General features: G+C 39.0%; 1 protein-coding gene and 1 pseudogene across 1 annotated transcript in view; one reads left to right on the top strand and one right to left on the bottom strand.

Annotated features, from left to right (window-relative positions):
- RALGAPA2 (Ral GTPase activating protein catalytic subunit alpha 2) overlaps positions 1-16,006 on the bottom strand; it is a 401,573-nt gene that overhangs the window by 238,200 nt on the left and 147,367 nt on the right. The window contains exons 13-14 of the mRNA XM_090285992.1: positions 10,831-10,979; positions 5,490-5,601 (exon numbers count right to left, since the gene is read on the bottom strand). Of these exons, the coding sequence (XP_090142118.1) occupies positions 5,490-5,601; positions 10,831-10,979 (261 nt within the window). The remainder of the gene's footprint in view (positions 1-5,489; positions 5,602-10,830; positions 10,980-16,006) is intronic.
- On the top strand, positions 2,046-2,914 carry LOC150003105 (mitochondrial 2-oxoglutarate/malate carrier protein pseudogene; annotated as a pseudogene).

Below are 16,006 nucleotides of genomic sequence, written 5' to 3'. Positions count from 1 at the left end.
ATAAAATATACTAAAAAAATAAATAAATTGCCTAGTTCCTTACCTCTGCTAAAATATTCCATATCTTTTAAAATTCAAATCAAAATTATTTCTGCCCAACCTAGACAGAGTCTCCCACTGTCATCAGGAGTTCTGCTGGTCATAGAATAGGGATAAATTAGCTTTTTAATTAAAAGAGAAAATTTTCTTTAACATACACATAGGAAAATTCTGAGAAATAGAAAACAGTCTATAATTAGCAGCTCTGTTCTGATCACCTGAAAATCATATTTAAAAGGTACCTATTTTCTATGTTTTAATTCATGTTTACTACATTTTTTAAAGGTGTAAAAAATGATAAAGTTGAGCTAAATTAGATAAGTATATTGAAAACAAGGTTTTAAACTCATACTTAAAATGATTCTAATGCGAATAAATTTTTCAAAAATTAAGAACAATCCAAATTAAAAATTAAAATAATTTTATCATTTTTCAATACTTTATTACATATTTTTATTATGACTAAAATGCTAGCTTCTGTTTATTCATTTTTACACTCCTATTTTCAAAATGAGTTTGAGGCTATTATCATAAAGTGCACATATACAATAAATTTCATAAATAGTAGATCAAAAATATAACCTTAAGTGGAGTACAAGGAGAAAGTGGGGACTGGCAATGTTATCAGGATTCAGTCTCTTGTCTGGTTATAGCAATGGCTTCAGGTTTAAAAGCAGATGTTTTAGTGTGGTATGATGCCCTTTAACTCAGAATCTAGTCCTGGATTCACTTAATTGACTAATTATAGATCAGTGATCTTCTACAGCTTATAGAAATCATCTTAGCAAATCTTGCAAATGTGTATACAGATGTGTTGAATCATCATCATAATTCACAACTATTAACACTTCCACACAGAGCAAAATGGAGTGGTACCCTTTGAATAAGTTTCCCTTTCTAACAGGAAGAAGGAAAGAGAGCCCTAGTCTTCTGGTTCTATCACTATCTTGGTTTATGACCTGGGCAATTTACTTGGCTTTTTTGGAGCCATATTTCTCAGTAAAAATAAAAAGCATCTCCAAGGTACCTTCAGCAATGAAATTTACATTTCACCAAATATATTTTGGCATAGAAGCTGTATAAAAAACACTTTCAGTTGTAAATCACTCCTTTTCTTACATACATTTCGCTAACCAACACCTTTCTACGTTTCTCCCATACTTAAGGGACTACACAATTGTAAAGTAAGGGCTCATACTATAAACAGAAGGACTGTAGTCCAAATGTCCTGATATATTGTACTTTAATAGCTTCAAGCATCAAATCACAGCACTGACAAGAGATTAATACATCATTTATGGCAATCACCATTATTTGGAAAGTATTTAAAACTAAGTAAAACTCAACTATCATTAAGAAAATTTGCCAGCACCAATTATCTACTGATAGAGAAGAAAAACCAAAACGCTGAAGGACAAGTTAAAAAAAAAATAAAGGGAAAATGGCAACTTAAATTTTCCTGTCCCCTTTAATAATCTCTTTATTCAAATTAAAAAGAAAATTAAGTATCTGGCAATTGTAGGCAGTCCATATGACCAAATACATAATAATTAGATGCACATTTTAATTTTACTATGGGGTTAAGATGATGCCCACTTGATTATCTGGCAGCTCTGTCCAAACCTTTCACATCCCCACCCCCCTTAGATCTCACAAAAGCACTAGAGAAGTCAACAGATGATCATACACATCCCAAATTGGTCTGCTCTCATTCTTATAACAACCCAACAAGAAAGGAAAGAATCCTTTTCTTATTGTGACAAATTAGGGAAGAGGCTCAGAAAGGTGAAGTGATTTGCTCAAGGCTACACAGCCAGAAATGCAAGGGCTGGAATCAGTACCCAGAATCTAACTACCTGACCTGAGTGCCATGGGGGTGTGCATCCGCACCCTCGTCCCCATTGCACGTGAGGTGTCGCCTTGGACACTAGAGAGGCTAGGTACGTACGGCACCATGTCGAGGATCATCAGGCAATAGCAGCAACGGTGAGTCCCAGGGCACCAGGATGGATGGGAAATCCCGTACCTCCCCTAAATTGGTCAAAGTTCCTGTTTGGGGAGCTGGTCAGGATGGGAGCTACAGTTTTTATGCAACCCCTGGACCTGGTGATGAACCGGATGCATTTGAGCACGGAAGGAGCCAAGACGCGAGAGTACAAAACCAGCTTCCATGCCCTCACCAGTATTCATAAGGGGCATTTACACCGGACTGTTAGCTGGCCTACTATACCAGGCCATTTACACCACCACCCACCTTAGCATCTATACCGTGCTATTTGAACGCCTGACTGGGGCTGCTGGTCCAGTCCTGACTTTCTGTTGAAGGCCCTGATTGGAATGACTGAAAGGGCAACTGGTGCCTTTGTAGGAACACCAGGTGAGGTGACTCTTATACACATGATGGCCAATGGCCTGCTTCCTGTTGACCAGCGCATGACTACAAAAATGTGTTCAATACCCTGATTTGAATTGCCCAGAAGGAGGGGACCCCTCATACTACGGAGGGGTTCCACCCCTACCATGGCTTGGGTGGTCATTGTCAATGCTTCCCAGCTTGCCTCTTACTCTGGAGTTCTTACTGGACTCAGGCTATTTCTCTGACAACATCCTATGCCACTTCTGTGCCAGTATGATCAGTGGCCTGATCACTACTACTGCCTCCATGCCCATGGACACTGTTAAGACCTGGATCCAGAACATGTGAATAATGGATGGGAAGCCGGAATACAAAAATGGACTGGATGTGCTGGTGAAGGTCATTCACTACAAAGGCTTTACACTGTACTGTGCCCACTTGGGCCCCCACACTGTGCTCACCTCCATCTTCTTGGAGGAGATGAACAAGGCCTACAAGTATCTTTTCCTCAGTGGCTGAGTCAGGCGAGGGGCCTGGAGCTAATGCACTGGGGTTTCCACTCACCTGCTACTCCTAGAGTCAGTGAACCCCTGGGGGACCTGGACTAGTGCCCTGGGCTCCTCTTATTATTTTCCCTCCAGTGTGTTTCCTTCCTCTGCAATAAAGAACTTTTGTCTGTCCCACCTCTGTTCCAGCTTACCCTGCTTGTCCTGATCCTCATGATTTCTCTGTCCCTGGCTGTGCTTGAGGGGGTGTGTGGGGCAAGGGGTGAAGCTGAGAAACTCTCTTGAGGATTTTCCAGCCTCCTCTTGGGTGTCTGTTTCAGAGCATGTAGGACAACAGAAGATCCCCCCTCTCAGAAGGGAAACCAAGGCAGAGCTGAGGGGACCAGAGAGAGCAGAAGCTGTGAAGATGGTCAAAGGGTCTGCAGTGGGAGGATGTGGCTTTTCTCCCTTCACCTCACTGTGGACGTAATTAATAAATTGGATTGATAACATTAAAAGAAAAAAAAGCATCTAACTCCCAAAACCTCATCTTCTCTCTGCTACTTTAATTAGTTCTTAATTAAGCATTCTTCTTGATTCATCTAACCACTGCCACAATAATAATAAAACAACAATATCTAAATCATTAATAATCATGGACTCAAAACTAACCTTCAAGTAAGATCTAAGATTTCTACATTAATGAGGGGGATTTTCTCCCCCAAACCAAAACCAATCAAACAAACAAAAAACACATCTCCACAATAGTCTTAATTCAGTGACAAGTTGTCACTCTAATTCCAATACATACATGCAGGGCCAGGCAACTAGTGACAAATGAGGCCTAAGTACCCACCAGCCTGAGCCTGGCATCAGTCTATGTCACTAGGCAGCCCCAGTCCCATCAGGACTGAGAGATCAAGAAGGTGCTGACAGTGAGATGCTGCACTGAAGTCAGAGCAAAGTGAGTAGAGGTCTGTATTTCCAGGAGGGCAGCAAAGCAAGTGGTTTGTATCACTCTTCAGGCAAGAAGACAGCAAAGTATGACACTCACAAAAGGATGTGTAGATCACTACATATATCCAATAACTAGGCAAGGAAATCAGAGTCCAAGTGATTATACAATTGAGAAGGCAAATGAGTACATGCCAATTATTTCTGTAGCCTCTCATACATTTTTCATCAGGTCAAGATCATTCAATCATACTAAGTTATTAAAAATTAATATAAACAGTTGGCTTTTCTTATGTTACAATGGGAATAATTTATTTAAAGAATGAATTTCTCTTTTTACCACCTTCATTTACATATCCTACTTATATTCGAGATATGCTCTTTATATCCTCCAAAACCACCTTCACATCAACTGAGGAGAGAAGTTAGCTTCTCCCTGTAACTGTCCCTTCCAGCTGATAATCCACCATGCTTTCTCATACCAAAGTATTAAAAGTTAGGCACATCTATTATACTAATGCCTTTGTGTAGAATGACACATTATTCCAGAGTCCTTTCACAGTGTTTATTTCATAAATGCTTCATAAATTCTCTGTGTCCCATAAATACTAGTGCTTTCTAATAGTTGCAATAGGCTAGTACCCGTGGGACCTTTAAAACTTCCACTTTCCAGGCAGTTATTTATCATCTGCCTTTTCATTTTCCCCTCAGGGTGATGTCAAATTTCTTGACCCTTCTCATTATATGAGATGCAAAAAGCAGACACCTCCTAAAGTCAGCCCAACCTTCCTCACCCTATCCAGGACTTCACTTCTATAGTACCTCTCCACTCCCCCAAACTATCTTTCTCTCCTTTACTAAACCATCCCCACTGGCAAGTAAACATACTTTAATACAAACCACCTTAAACCCTGCCCTCTAAACATGCTGCCCATTCCAGTTAGCTCCCTTTCCCTCCTCCCTTCCATATCACTACCTCTGCAAAGCCGTGACTATACTTTCTACCTCCACTGCCCAGCTCTCATTTTCTCCTCTATCCACTCCAAAAGGGCCTCATTCTCCTGGGACATTCGCATCTACCCAATATTATTCTCCAGGCATCCAGATGTGTGTTCCTCTAGTTTTCCTCCTAGCTCCCTGGCCACTCTTTTTCAGCATCTTTGACTGGCTCCTCTCCTTCATCAATCATGGAAATGGCCCTATTCCTTTTATGACATAAATTCTCTCCCTAGATAATCTATTCTGGTCCTGTGGCTTAAAACACAATTGTACAATACACTAACGGCTCTCACATTTTTATTTCTACCCTAAACTGCTCCTTGACCTAATTCCCATGCTTCTGTTCATCGCTTACTTCTTCAAATCTACCTGGCTCTCCACCAAAGCCATCAGCTCTTGGTATTTTCCTAATTTCTAACAACCTCAAGCAAATCAAGAGGAAGTAAATGGTGAAGACGTAAGGCATAAAAGAAGCCTTGAACTAACTTATAAGAACAGAGTACAATTTTCATGACAAAACTAAGGAAAATTTCTAATTAAAGTTCTAGAAATTTAAAGTTAAATTTTTACTCTTAAAATTCTCAGTGATTAAAACTACTTTACTATAAAATCTGATACATTTTGTCCACTGCAGTGTTTTAATAAAAAAGACTTACCCTAAACAGTAACCCTGCCAAACTGTGGGCAAATAAGTCCTTTATTTGTTTATCCTTTGGCTTCTGCAGGACAGCTTCTGTTATCCTGAGTAGTATCTGCAACATCTGTTCCCTGGGCCATCCAAAATAAAAGTTCATATTAATCATATCTCCAAAGCACTTTAATTTATAGGTATAAGAAATTCTCTTACGAATTCAGCCACATTGATAAATATGTATTACTCGAAAGTATTAAAAATTAGAATAGCTACCTTATTTTACAACAGTTCTAAAAGTATGCCTCTTATGCCCACATTAATAGGTAGGATAAAACAAGTATCATCCTGGCCTGATTTTCTCCCCTTGCCAAGAAGAGAGACAAGATTGTTTCACCAACTGTTTCTATTTAAACTTATACAGCACCCTTTAATTTTCACATCCATTATTTTATTTACCCTGTAAGGTCTCCTTATCTATCTTTGTGATAGAAAATAAAATTGACTTTCTGGTCTTCGTTCTTGGGAGATATGAAGTCAGCATAATACTATAACTGAACTCCAAAATACTGTTAAGGTAGGAAGGTTTGAAAAGGTCACCGTTGGGTACTTTGAGGAGCTTTGTGCCTGGAAGATCCTGACTCTGTATGACAGGGCACAACTGAGAGAGCTGCTATCATGACATCTTAGTCTCAGATGCAGAAAGGGGTTTTTACATAAAAGGTCTTTGAAAAGTATAAATAACACTGCTAATTATAATAGTAATAAGGTCTTCAAAACCCCTGGCTGGTTTGGCTCAGTGGATTGAGCGTCGGCCTGCGAGCTAAGTGTCGCTGGTTCGATCTTCCAGTCAGGGCACATCAGAGAAGGAAAACTCTGACTCCAAAAAACCTCCGCTGCCTTGCGGCATACCTCTTCAGGGGAAAGGCTAAGGGAGTAAACCCCGACAGAAAATCCGGAGCCGGAGTCCCTAAGGCGGTTTGACGTTGTAGTCAACACCGGCAACTCCTGCGGCGCACCTGAAGCCAAGCTGTATTGACTCCGTCTTTCCCTTGGATCCTTCAGCTGTGAAGAGAGGGGGGGTCTGCTGCATGGGCAACAGCAGACCCTCCATATCACCCCACCCAGGCTGTGTAGCTTCAGCTTCACTGGAGAGGACACTCCAGCGTCATCGCAAGATGTCGATTCAACACGGGAGGAGACAGATACCGTGTCACTCCCGAGTCGGACTGCACAGCCATTCTCGGCGGTGCAGATAGACTCTTAAGAAGCTACACCATCGTCTCTCGAGACGGACGGCTGCCGACAAGGTCTTCAAAACAGCCAAAGGGCATTTTTCCTTCTTACACCTAACTTAACATTCTTCATATCAGAGCTTCCGTTCAACTTTTTCTTGTCCCAAATTCCATCTGAGAACACATTATCTTTTGTATAGAGGGAAGTCTACTTGTTCTAAGGGAAATCACCTCATCACCTCAGTTCCTTATAACTTCTCCCTTGAGATCTTACTAAGCATTTGTTTATCTCTATAACTTTCTCCTTGGCCTTACTGCTCTTTAGTAATAAAATCGAGAGCTGGACAAAGTCATGTAGTCCAAGTCGTATGAGATTTCTAAATCACAGTGCCTTTATATTTTTCTCATATTTCTGCATATTGGGACAGTATTTTCTCTTAATACAACACTGAATTTCATTAAACTTCTGTGACCTCTAGGGATTTCCTACCCTATTTGCATCAGAGACCCCATTAGGTTGTTCTCCTGGGGTTATTTGTTGGCATACATTCTCACTGCACTCTGTTCTACCTGTCTGCTTGTCCTATACACTGCCTATGGATTCTGAAGCAGGGAATAAGAAGACCTAGCAAGTCACGATATATCTGGGCACATGTGCCTAGAGTGGACAGTGAGAGGTAAGAAGAAAAATGGAGGTGAGCTGAGGACAGCCAGTCAGTAACTCAGCACATTCAGGGTCCCCAAGCCCCTGTCGTAAGTGGAGAGAAGGGCAGCCTCCACTGTCACCAATGCCTGCTCACATTAAGTGATGCTTAAGACAAGGAAAAAAATGACCCCTTCCACATGAATGGTTATATTACCCATCCTGCAACCATGATGAGAACAAGAGATATAACAGTTTCAAATAAGACCTCAGTGATGGGAACTGCTATCAAAAAATGCAAACCTGATCAAAGCAATGGCTGGCAAAGACACAGTATTAATTTAATTTTTGAACCTATGAAAGCTTGAAAATCTATGAAATTCCCATAATATTCTTCTGAAAGAAAATGAGAGTGAAAAATTGTCACCAGTTTGGAAAAATCTTTCCTAACAGTTTTGACTTCAGCTTGTTCCCTTCTATTTTGTGAGACACTGACTTTTGGTAACTGCTCCTCAAAGGAGCACTGCTCAAAGAATGCATCAAACTTCTATCAAAGCACATGAAATTACATGTATGAACTATCCTTGTGTTGGCAGGGTATTTTTTCCTACACTCTTTATCATTTACATTGTCCTTATGATCTCACACAGATTATACTGTTTCTCATTCACACACCACTATTCACTATTTTGGGGCCACTTCTTAGCACTTCCCTGACTATAGCTCTGGTCTAAGTGGCTGACATCATCTATGGCCACAGACTTCGTGTGCTCCACTCACTACACTATCTCTTCTCCACATGGCCATCTTTTGGAAGCATAAATCAGATTTGTGTCACACTGCTGCTTGCACACAGAGAGGTAGCCAGTGGCCTTCCTGTGGCCTGCAAGTCCCTGTGCAACCTGGCAATGGCTGGCCCCCTGCCTCATCCTTTCCTACTTTCCCTTTCCCTCTGTCTGCTCCACCACATGGCTATCATCTTATCCTGCCTGGAACATACTGTGCTTGTTACTTGCTGTTCTTTCTACCTGTAATGATCTTCCCTCAGCACCCCCATGGCTCCTCTCTCCCTTTCCTCGGGGCTCTGCTCAGGAAAGCCTTCCTGACATCTGATGAAAACAACTCCCCTACCCTGCACTGCTTCTTTGTTCTTTTTAACACTTTATACTACTGAAATTGCTTCTGTATTCATCATATCTCTCAGTCTGTGAGGATGCAAACCTCATGAGGGCAGGGACATTATCTGTCAATATCCTCATAGCAGAAGCTAGGTAGTTCTTTATTGAATAAATGAAGGAAAGAAGAGATGGGAGAGGAAAAGAGCAGAAGAAGGAAGGGAATTCAGGAATTGTCTGGCTCTAAGATACTAAGGAAGTCTGCTAGAGATAAAGGCACAGCCCTTTCTATACTCTACTGACTATTTCTTGGTATTTTCATCTATTTCTATAATTTGTTTTTCTAATATTTAAGCTGGAAATTTCTGAACTATAAGGACCAAAGAATTGCATCATTTCATTTCCTAAAATTTTCACTAAAAACGCTTATAAAAATATCAAAAAACTACTGATACAATAGTATGCTGAATTTATAGAATTTTCAAAGGAAAAAAGAAACATCAAAAATGCTATTGATATAACTGTGGTATCAAGTAGCAGATATTGCAGTTCAAAGCATACCAGCATTTCTCATTACTTTCAATAATACTAACACAGCATTTAACTTTGTTTAAATTATATTGCTCATCACTCTAATATTTCCAGCTTTAACAACTGGCTTCTTGGCAAATAGCGCTAAGTTTAAAAGTCTGGGAAAGATGATATTAAAATCTGTATATTAAAATAATCATTTTGATGCTTGTAATTTCTCTATTAGTGAACTTTCTGCAGAACAGGATTCCTCTAGGCCCACCCTTCCCTCATCTGAGAAAGAAAAGGAATGGACTCAACTGCCCCTGAGGCCCCTGCCAGTTCAGTCCTGCCTCATTTTTATATTTTCCATAATCTGCATTCGGGTCCTCCCAAAGCACCCTTTGTGCTGACTCAAGGATGTCCAGAAAGGCATCCAGGACACAGGACTGGCAACAAAGGCCCCCAAAATTTCCAAGAAGGAAGTGTGCCATTAGTGCTTGTCTGCAGTGGCCTCAGTGAACTGAAAGCCACAGCCAAAGATCACCAACAGGAATGCTGATCACAGTCAGGTGAGCAGTGAGGGCAGCTTGTCTGCTGGAGGATGGTGGCTGGGTGAGAGAAATGTGCTAAAAATGGAATGGAGAGACTTTTAAAGGTAGATACTTTCGATGTATTATGAAAAAGAAACGGTAGAAAGCAGCTCTGAAGTGCTCTCATATGTGGCTGACAACCTCTAAAAGCACCTCAGAAGCTAACATGCTATCAAGATGTTCATTATGGGAGAAGGGCATATGAAAAAAACCTGTTAACCTTTAGGGATATTGTAAAAACAGCAAACAAAAACAAAAGATAAAAATGAGAACAGTTTGCATAAGCAAGTTTTAACAATGCCACTCTATTTTTGACTCATTTAAAATAATGTTTTTTCAAATAAATTTAAAACTTCAAGTTTGAAGAAATGAAAGTCAGTTAACAGCACTTTCAAGCAATTAAAAACTCTCCTGGGTTTACGAAGAATGATATTGGGTTGGCCAAAAAATTTGTATGGTTTTTCCATAAAATAAAAGACCCATTTTTCATTTTCACCAATAAGTTTATTAATTTGGATATTTTGAGTGTGTTCTCAACTAATGGCTTGATTTGATCACTATCAACTTAAACTGGTCTACCTGACCGTGGAACATCTTTGTCCAGCGAGAAATCTCCGGCACGAAACTTCACAAACTACTTTTCAAACACACTTGATCAGTCAAAGCATCTTCTCCATACACTGCACAGATCTGTTTTTGCATTTCAGTTGTATTTTTACCTTTCTTGAAATAATAAAGCATAATATGACAAAAATGTTGCATATTTTCTTCCACCTTCAATATTAAAATGGCTAAACAAAAATTCACCAATTTTGATGTTTCTTTAACTGAATGTTGATTTGACAGCTGTTACAATACAATCTAACAAAATTGTTTCGAATCAAATTAAAGACAACTAAGTGCTACTAGAGCCACCTTACAGAAAAAACAAACTTTTTGACCAACCCAATATTATAAAACCTCAGTTACACGGTTTTTCCACAAAACTGTTTGATGTCAGTTTAAAATGATAAGTCTACTATTAAAGTAATTTGACTTCTTATTATTCATTCAAGAGTATTTTAAAAACCGGTAATGAAAATAAATGAATTATCAAATACTGAATATTTACCTTCTTCATCAGTCACAGAAACCCTTACAAAAGACTAATTATCATTTCATTGGTAACCTGTAAAGCCATATAATAAATGAAGGCTGTAATATTTTAATTATTATGTTGAAAAGCAGAAACATCTGTTTTACAATATTAATTAATCTGAAATAAACATACCACGTCTTTTTATTCATTGTTAGCTCCATTATCATGCGTCTAAAAATAATCAAAACAGCCTTACAAGCATCAACTTGTTCTTTCAAGAGTATGGGAACTTCAGCACATGGTTCCAGCAAAAAGACGTTTGCAGCATTTGTCAAAAATACCTTATGAAAAAAACAAATTTTCCTTTAAAAATATTAAACATACAAATATGAACAAATTTTGCTTAAAAATAGTACTAATTTTACTTTACCACTCAATTACCTTTGAGTTATTTCAATTAAGGCAAAAATATGGTACCTACACATACTGAAGATTTTTTTTTCATTCATCTCATAGAATCACTCAAATATTGAGGCCTTAAAGAGCTTTCTTTAAAAAATATTACTATCACATATTATTAATAGTGACTTTAGAGATTTTATGAATCAGAAAAGCTTTTTTTAAATTTATTTTATTATATTTTAAGATTTATTCATTTATTTTTAAAGGAGAAGGAGAAAGAGGAGAGAAACACTGATGTATAAGAGAAACATCAATCAGCTGCCTTTCACATGCACCCCAGCCAGGGACCAAACCTGCAACCCAGGCAAGTGCCCTGACTTGGCATCAAACTGGCGACCTTTTGCTTGCCAAGATGATAGCCAACCAATTAAGCCACACCAGTCAGGGCCAGGAAAGCTTTTGAATACCTTTTTTTGATATCCCCACCTAAAAAAAGAAGAGAAAAGAGAAGAGAAAAGAAAAGAAAAAGGAGAGGAAAAGAAGATAAAATAGGATCCCTGCCTCTAGATGAGAAATTGTGGGATAGGGGAGGGAAGAGGAAGAGACACTGTGGTCAGAAAGTGGCTGCAAAGAACTGATTATTATTGAATCTCCCAGCACATGAACAACTTCTGACAGGAAGCACAACCAGTACCACCCAACAAGGGTGTGGGTCTCTAAAGGAGCAGTGGCATGCCAGGAAATAGCCGGAAGCCACACTATGGACATTGCACATCTTCCAGGAGTATATATATTTAATATGAGAACTCTATTGTGCAGTAGAACATAAAACCTAAGTGAATTCTTAAGATAATAAACAGTTTTTTTAAAAAATTGAGGTAATCGGTCAACCAATCTATGTTCTGCCTCAAACATTCAGTATACAAGTTCACTGACGTCTAACATCAGGGATGTTTCAGTAGAAAATTCTGAGGCAGTGGCTCAGCCTATCATGTTTTAAGTTGACTGCTTAGGGGCACTACAATAAAATAACAATGTGTTACCATTTACACAGATGACACTAGCAAACCCTCAATTTAGGAAATTCTGAGTTGTCAATCTAGTAATGAGGATGGATCTGCTCCATATATCTAGAGCTATATTTCACCTTAGATTTCCTTAAATGATACAAATTCTGGCTCATCCGTGGATGAAATACATTAACACAACATCTCAAAACAGATGCAAAACTTACCAGAGGAATGAACATATTCAAAAGTCCAGTGTATGAATTAAACTGTTGACAGTCGAAAAAATTATCTTATACAATGTTAAAAAGGTATCATGCCCCAATTTTCTAGGAAAAATTACTAAATAAGCATCATAATAGTTGGTAATAGATAACAGTAATGATAAAGAATTCACTAGCCTTCAAGTAAGCAAAAACAACCTTGAGCTCTACCTAAGACACAGAGGCAAACACACACAGGAGACTTCCGGCCAAGATGGAGCTCTAGACTGACACGCTCCATCTCCCTCCACAACTAAGAAGGAATACAACTACCGCAAAACCAGAAATAACCAGAAGTTCCAGAAAATAAGTGAAAGTCCAACATATAAAGTTATAAAGAAGTGGTGCTTGTCCGCACGGGTAGGAGGGGTGAAGCCAGGGTGGAGAGGTCAACCTGTGCTGGCAGCAGCAGCTGCGGCGGCCGCCGCGGCGGGATGACGGTAAGCACAGACGCTTGTATTTAAGGGGAGGTGAGAAGTGCCTGGGGAGCACCCCCGGCTGCAGACCAGACCGTCAGCTTCCAATTACAATGTCGGGAAAGGCAGACCCCCACTGCCTTGGACTGTGAGGCCTGGAGGGGTGGGGACGGAGGAGGAGGCTCCCAGTCTCTCAGCAGAGAGTGAATGGCAGGAATCCATCTTGGATCCCCACCCCCACAGAAAACGCCACAATGTGGTGAGAAGGATTGCCCAGTTGTGACACGGGGCTCCACCCCTACAGCATAGGAGGTGTGATAGCCCCACTCAGGAAGCAAAGGTAAATAAAAAACTGTCAACATGGCAGAGATCATGATAGAGATCCGGGTGATGCAGCAAATATCTAATCTAACGAAGCAGCAGATAGGAAATCTTTCTGAGGCACAGTTCAGAACTTCAGTTATAAAAATGCTTACAGACCTGACAGCAGATCATAAACAAGACCGGGAAGGAATGAAGGCTACTCCTGCTGAAATAAACAAAAACACATACAAAACTAGTGGTGAGGAAAAGAAAACCAGGGATCAAATCAACAAATTAAAACATAGGGAAGGAACAAAAGGTCAACCAGTGCAGAAAAAGGAAAGAAACAAAAAGTGAGGAAAATGAGGAGAGGCTCAGAAACCTATGGGACAGCTATCAGCGGGCCAACATCCAAATCATAGGGCTCCCAGAAGGTGAAGAAGAACTAGAAATGGAAAAATTATGTGAAAAAATAATGAAGCAGAACTTCCCTAACTTGGGGAAGGAAATAAGACTTACAGGTCCAGGAAGCACAGAGAGTTCCAAAAACACTGGACCCAGGGAGAACCACACCAAGACACATTATAATCAAAATGTCAAAAATTAAGGATAAAGAGAGAATCTTAAAAGCAGCAAGAGAGAAGAAGAGAATTACGTACAAAGGGGTCCCAATAAGACTCTCAGCTGATTTCTCAAAGGAAACTCTACAGGCAAGAAGGGACTGGCAAAAAATATTCAGGGTGATGAAAAGCAAGAACCTACAACCATGATTACTCTCTCCAGTGAAGCTGTCATTCAGAATAGAAGGGCAAAGAAAGTGCTTCCAGGACAAAGTAAAACTGAAGGAGTTTATCAGATCCAAACCACTGTTATATGAAATGTTAAAGGGACTTGTTTAGGAGAAAGAGGATCAAAACTATGAACATTAAAATGAAAACTGTATCACAACAACCAACCACAGAAGCTAGGGAACCAAAACAAAGGCAAACTAAGTAGGCAACAAGAGTGGGGAAGGAATTATAGGTATGGGGAACATTATGGGGGGAGGTCAGCAGTGAGGGGGAAGGGGATAAACAGAGGGGGATGGTACAGGAATTAAGAAGCATAGGAGGGGGAAGTGGAGTAGACAGGAAGATGTTGAGAAGAACTATATGCACAACCAATGTGCATGGACTAAGGGGGCTACAACTGAAGGGAGGGGGGTGTCACTGGGTGGAGGGGAACAAAGGGAAAATAAATTAGGACAACAATAGCATAATCAAAAGGATATTAAATAAAAAAGAAAAGAAAAAACATCCTTTTTACTAAAAAATTAAAGCAGTTTTAGTGACTATTTTTAAAGGAAGTATGCCATAGGTGGTATGTTGCAATACAGATCCTTTTCATTCAATGTTATTTGGCTTCTTCATTTGAATTTGAAACTTTTGCATATTCCCAAGTAAAACTGAGGAAGTCTACATATACAGGGTGGGGAAAAAGTAGGTTTATAGTTGTGAGTATGCAAAATACAGTTTATTCTTATATAATTATTTATTAATTATTATTTTCCATATGAACAACTGTAAGCCTACTTTTGCCATACCCTGTATTATACTTCTTTCATTTCATTTAAAAAAAAAAAAAACATCAAAATGCCAACTACATGAGAATTTCTTATGACCATGTTACTATCTATTAAGGTAAAAACAAACAAAATTAGTATGTCCATATTGACTTGTCAAAAGCAACTATAGAAGACAACTAACTTATCAAACCTCCATTTGGCCGCTTTTTCCTAATGAACGAAGCAAAGGGCCCAGGTACTGGATACAATGAGGCTAAACACAGCTATTTAAACTCAAACTAAAATTTTAAAAATCTATAGCACTATAATCAAGTAGAAAATATTTTCTTGGTTCAGCCAAGTAGATGCAACTTATGTTTTTAAAAAACAAATAACACTTTTCTGAACCCAAGGAGATAACTGGCACCTGCAACCTGGACAACATTGGGGTGGTTGAGGATGGCAATCTGGCTACTGAAAGACTCCCGACAGGGACTCCGGCACTCATTTCTTTGGTGGGGACATAGATTATATTTAAAAGCTGCACCAAAGTTCTTTGAAGCTACTAAAATAAAATCATTTTGATTTTTTTAAATTTCAAATTATTTGCCAATTTTCAATGAAAAGTGAGAAAATTCGTTAGTGACAGTGTATTAAATTGCTAATTAACCTGAAACCAAAAAAGGATTCATGATAACAAATCCTATCAAGAGACAGATGATAGAAACAAAGTGTCTCATTGAAAACTGAGTAACATGCACACCATCCATGCCCATGCTATCCCCAGACTCCATGCCTAAGCTCTATTTGGGAAGCCTAATGGGACTCAGCTATAAATGTGATTATGGGGTGGAGTGCCAGAGAGCAGGAGAAGGAGAGGCAGCCTGTGTTTTCACTTATACTCACAACAACATTCAAGTTGGATGGGACTACGAGGTAATTTCCCAACCTCTATTTCTGAGATAAAATCCTGAGGTCTGGAGAAATTAAGCGATGAGCCGAAGTTGTTCTTCCCAATGTTCCCAAATGACATCGGTTCGATTTCATAAATTCATTCAGATAACTATTCAAAAATTACTGCATTAATCATCACCCTTCATAAACACAGGCAATTTTTAAGAGGAATATTTCTTATAAGATTATAGAATCAACCACATTTATCTTACAAAGAAGAGTCCAGGTAACTAACTATCCATATGTATAACAAAGATAGTTTTAAGATTTAAATCTCAAGTCATTTCACATTCACTGTATAATAATCACTCTTAAAAAGGTAGAATCAATTCATGTCTTCTTTGACTAGAAAAATAATCTTTACATATTCAAAGTAAGAAATCAGAAAGAACTCTTAGAATGAGAGTTTAAGAGCTGTTTACTGACAGATGGCTAAAAATATTGCCATACTTTATAGGACACTATCTCAATATACAAATG

Source organism: Furipterus horrens, unplaced genomic scaffold (genome assembly GCF_987537825.1).
Source record: "Furipterus horrens unplaced genomic scaffold, mFurHor1.1.pri manual_scaffold_8, whole genome shotgun sequence".
In the NCBI taxonomy this organism is placed as follows: domain Eukaryota; kingdom Metazoa; phylum Chordata; class Mammalia; order Chiroptera; family Furipteridae; genus Furipterus; species Furipterus horrens.
This window is presented reverse-complemented; position numbering and strand designations above follow the sequence as displayed.